At 53.5% G+C, this 4,232-nt stretch overlaps 1 protein-coding gene across 1 annotated transcript; it reads left to right on the top strand.

Annotated features, from left to right (window-relative positions):
* The first annotated feature begins 493 nt into the window (after positions 1-493).
* TENT5A (terminal nucleotidyltransferase 5A) lies at positions 494-3,200 on the top strand. The gene is made up of 3 exons (XM_084284732.1): positions 494-609; positions 816-1,313; positions 2,244-3,200. The coding sequence occupies exons 2-3, from the start codon at positions 879-881 to the stop codon at positions 3,021-3,023; spliced, it is 1,215 nt and encodes a 404-aa protein (XP_084140858.1). The 5' UTR covers positions 494-609; positions 816-878; the 3' UTR covers positions 3,024-3,200.
* Positions 3,201-4,232: the final 1,032 nt, after the last annotated feature.

Raw genomic sequence — 4,232 nt, 5'->3', positions numbered from 1 at the left:
CGCGTCGGGGATGGCGCAGCCGGGACCCCCCCCCCGCCAGGTCCGGGATCCTCGGCATCTCCTCGCAGCGGGGCCCTGCCAAACCCCACCGCCCTGCTGCGAAGTTTGGGACGCCCGGGTACATAGCTAAGACGGGTTTAAAAATTGGGGACGAAAATAAGGGGCTGCGCGGGGAGATGCCACTTGTTGCCCCACCGCCGCCGCCAGGGCGAGGGGCGGGCGGCTGCGCGGCGCTGCGCGGGATTTCCAGCGGGGCGGGGCGGCTGCGCAGCGCCTGGCCGAGCCGTGCCGAGCCTAGCTGAGCCGTGCCGAGGCGGCGGGGCGGCCCGTGGGTGCGCGCTCCGTGGGCGTGCCGGGGGCACCGGCGAGGCCGGCCATGCAGATGGAGGGGGCGGGCCGCGGGCGCCGTGACTCGGAGCCCCGGAAGAGCGGAGAAAGCCCGTATAAAAACTACTGGGGACCTTCCCCGGGCACAACTACGAAAGCTCCGGAGACGGCGGCGGCCCGCGGCGGGGGCGAGCGGGGCGGCGGGCGGCGCGGGGCGGCCTCTCCGACGGCGCGGGGCGGCCTCAGCCCCGGCGGGGGGCGAGGAGAGCGGCGGCTCTGCAGGTCCGGGCGCTTTCCTCCGCTGGGCTGGCGGGGGGCTTCCCCCCTTACCCCCCTCAGCGTTTTTTTTTTTTTTTTTTTTTTTTTTAATTTATTTATTTTTGGTTAATTTAAGGTGTGCGCAGCGGGGGCCGGGGGAGCGCCGCCGCCGCCGCTGCTGCTGCTGCTGCTGCTGCTGCTGACCGCTCGCTTTTTGCTCTTTTCGCCAGGCGCGGAGGACGAGGGGCGCCGGGGGGTCGGTGAGGAGCCGGAGCGGTGCCATCCAGCCCAGCATGGCAGAGGACGGGCAAGCCGGCGGCTGCCCCGCCGGGAGGTACGCGGGCGGCTGCGAGAGCGCGCAGTGCAACGTGCTGAGCTGGGAGCAAGTGCAGCGCCTGGACCGCATCCTCAGCGAGACCATCCCCATCCACGGCCGCGGCAACTTCCCCACGCTGGCCATGCAGCCCCGGCAGATCGTCAAGGTGGTGCGGAGCCGGCTGGAGGAGAAGGGCATCGGGCTGCGGGACGTGCGGCTCAACGGCTCGGCCGCCAGCCACGTCCTCCACCAGGACAGCGGCCTGGGCTACAAGGACTTGGACCTCATCTTCTGCGCCGACCTCAAAGGGGAAGCCGAGTTTCAGACTGTCAAGGACGTGGTCTTGGACTGCCTCTTGGATTTCTTGCCCGAGGGGGTGAACAAGGAGAAGATCACGCCGCTCACCCTCAAGGTAACCCTGCGAGGAGAGGGGCAGTGTCCCCTCCCGCCCTGCTCCCTGCGACCCACGGGGACACACGGGTGACTTTTCCCCCCCTAGCCTTGCACGTGAAGAGGGGTCTGCGGTAAAGCAGCTGGGCTGGTGCTCCCCGGCACTGATCAGCTTCCCTCCCTCCGTGTCACTGCGTTGACTGTCACTGCATTTGCCAGCACCCTTGGTGTACCTGCTGCAGCCAAGGCTCTGCCAGTCTCCTGGCTCAGCCCTACAGCAGCCTGCGGTACCAGACCCGGATCCTGGGGGGCTTAGGGAGGCTTTTGTGGCTGCGAGAAGGAAGCAAGTGCTTGCACCGTGCTCTTTTGGGGGTGTTTAAATGCCCCGGTGCTGTGCCAAATTCCCTTGCCGCGCAGACGGCTCGCTCGGGTTAATTAGGCTGCGTGCCAAATGCCTTTAAGGTTTTTAGAGGGATTTCTTGGCATATGGGGCAGATTTGCGGAAGCAGTGCCGCAAGACCAGGGTCGGGGAGCGTTGAACAGTTGCTGAGTTTTCTTTTTTATGGGGGAGGGGAAGTGGACACTGATAAAAAGGGTTTCTTATCTTAATTGTAGCGGTGACCTTCTGTGTGGGGGTGCTTGGATATTTGGCATGCGCACCATCGGTTTTGCGTGTAGATGTATTTAGAAGCGCTTGAAAGAAGCAGCCCTGCCAAGTACTTCTCTTGCACGACAGTCCCAGGAACATCCTCCCGTGCCATCCCCATGCAGTGACAGCACTCTGGGCTTTTACACTGAGCATTTCTCCTCTGGTCCGTGTCTGCGGGCTCCTTAAAGCTTTTTTGCTAGGACAGGGTGGAGGTGGGGGAGAAGGAGAGCGGCTGCTGCGGGGCGGGGGGGAGATCTCTCCTCTCTGTGTCTTCATTTGCTCATTTTGTCTTTCCCCTTGTAGGAAGCTTACGTGCAGAAAATGGTAAAGGTATGCAATGATTCTGACCGGTGGAGTCTCATCTCCTTGTCCAACAACAGCGGCAAGAACGTGGAGCTGAAATTTGTGGACTCTCTGAGGCGGCAGTTCGAATTCAGCGTCGACTCCTTTCAAATCAAGCTGGACTCCCTGCTGCTTTTTTATGAATGCTCGGAGAACCCAATGACTGAAACCTTTCACCCGACTATCATCGGTGAGAGTGTCTATGGGGATTTCCAAGAAGCTTTCGATCACCTCTGCAACAAGATAATTGCCACCAGAAACCCAGAAGAGATCAGAGGAGGGGGTCTGCTCAAGTACTGCAACCTTTTGGTAAGGGGCTTTAGGGCTGCCTCCGAGTCCGAGATTAAGTCCCTGCAGAGATACATGTGCTCGAGGTTTTTCATTGACTTCTCAGACATTGGAGAGCAGCAGAGGAAGCTGGAGTCCTACTTGCAGAACCACTTTGTGGGATTAGAGGACCGCAAGTATGACTATCTCATGACCCTCCACGGAGTGGTGAATGAGAGCACGGTGTGCCTAATGGGACATGAGAGGAGACAGACGCTGAATCTGATCACCATGCTGGCCATCCGGGTCCTAGCCGAGCAAAATATCATCCCCAATGTGGCCAATGTCACCTGCTATTACCAGCCAGCCCCATACGTAGCAGATGCTAACTTCAGCAATTACTATATTGCCCAGGTTCAGACGGTGTTCCCATGCCAGCAGCACACATACTCTACTTGGCTGCCCTGTAATTAAGGACCGGAATTAGTAGACCTGGTGGGGAGAATGTTTTTTAACACATAGAAGGGGGCCCTGTGCCCCTTTGAAATGGGGTGTTTTGTGCAATGATGATCTGCTCTGGTTTTCAAGCTTGGTAAAAGCCTGTGGTTCTTCTAATAAACAACGGGAGCATGATCTAGAAAGAACCCCAAAATAATTGGATCCTACCCCAGAGCACAAGAGGCCTGTCATTAAAAGCAACCAGCTTCCCCTGAAATAAGCGAGGGAGGAATGCTTGATGACAATATGGGTTGGCAGTATCTGCTCCCATAGCTTTGGCATAGAGAAGGTGGGAAAGCCTTATTTTCTTTTATTTTTATCCTTACTCTAGAATGGGATCTGCAAAAGGGAGAATTACGAAAGAAACAAAAAAACAACAAAAAGAAAAAAAAATCACAAAAAACAATTTTATATATATATTCAGGAATTAAAAGTAGAGGCATAAAGCAGAGATAAGCTGAATAAAAATGTATATTGGAATTACTGCATTTGGGGCTTGCAGCAAGTGCCGTCTATGGATTGACCGTGTAGAATGTATAGCTTGCTTGAATAGAGAATGCTTTACCAGAAACAGCTTGCTCCAAATGAACAGTAGGAGATTGGTACAGTTATAAAAACAGAAACACGTACGATGACAAAGTCCATTATTTCCAGCTGTGTGTGCATGCCTCACATTTTAAAAATGTGAGAATGCAGGGAAACCAGCTGTGGCAAACAAAATATGCTCAAGGACCAAAGATTTCACAAATAAGTTATCCGAGCAAAGAAGATACAGTAGAGTATATATATAAATATATATATATTAAAAAAAAAAAAGAAAAGAAAGATGTTGCTATATTTGTACACACCAATAGTAATCAAAAGTGCCTGATGCCTTCATAGAATTTGAAGTGAGAAAAATATAGTTTTGTGGTTTAACCATGCATTTTGTTTTATCAGGGACACAAGGATTAAAAACAAAAAAAAACAACCATAAGCTTGTGAATAAGTGGTGGAGGAAATGCCCTATTTTTTTTCTTGGCAAATACTTGTATAGAGTAAATGTTATGTCAGTGTGCTATTATCCTAGGTACGTGTGTGTATGTGTGTATATATGTTTGTGTGTGTATATATGTACATGTTATATGTGTATATCTATATATATACACACACAATATATACTAATGTGGTCTAGGAAAATGTAGC

This window comes from Netta rufina (assembly GCF_964035555.1).
Source record: "Netta rufina genome assembly, chromosome: 3".
Lineage (NCBI taxonomy): Eukaryota > Metazoa > Chordata > Aves > Anseriformes > Anatidae > Netta > Netta rufina.
This window is presented reverse-complemented; position numbering and strand designations above follow the sequence as displayed.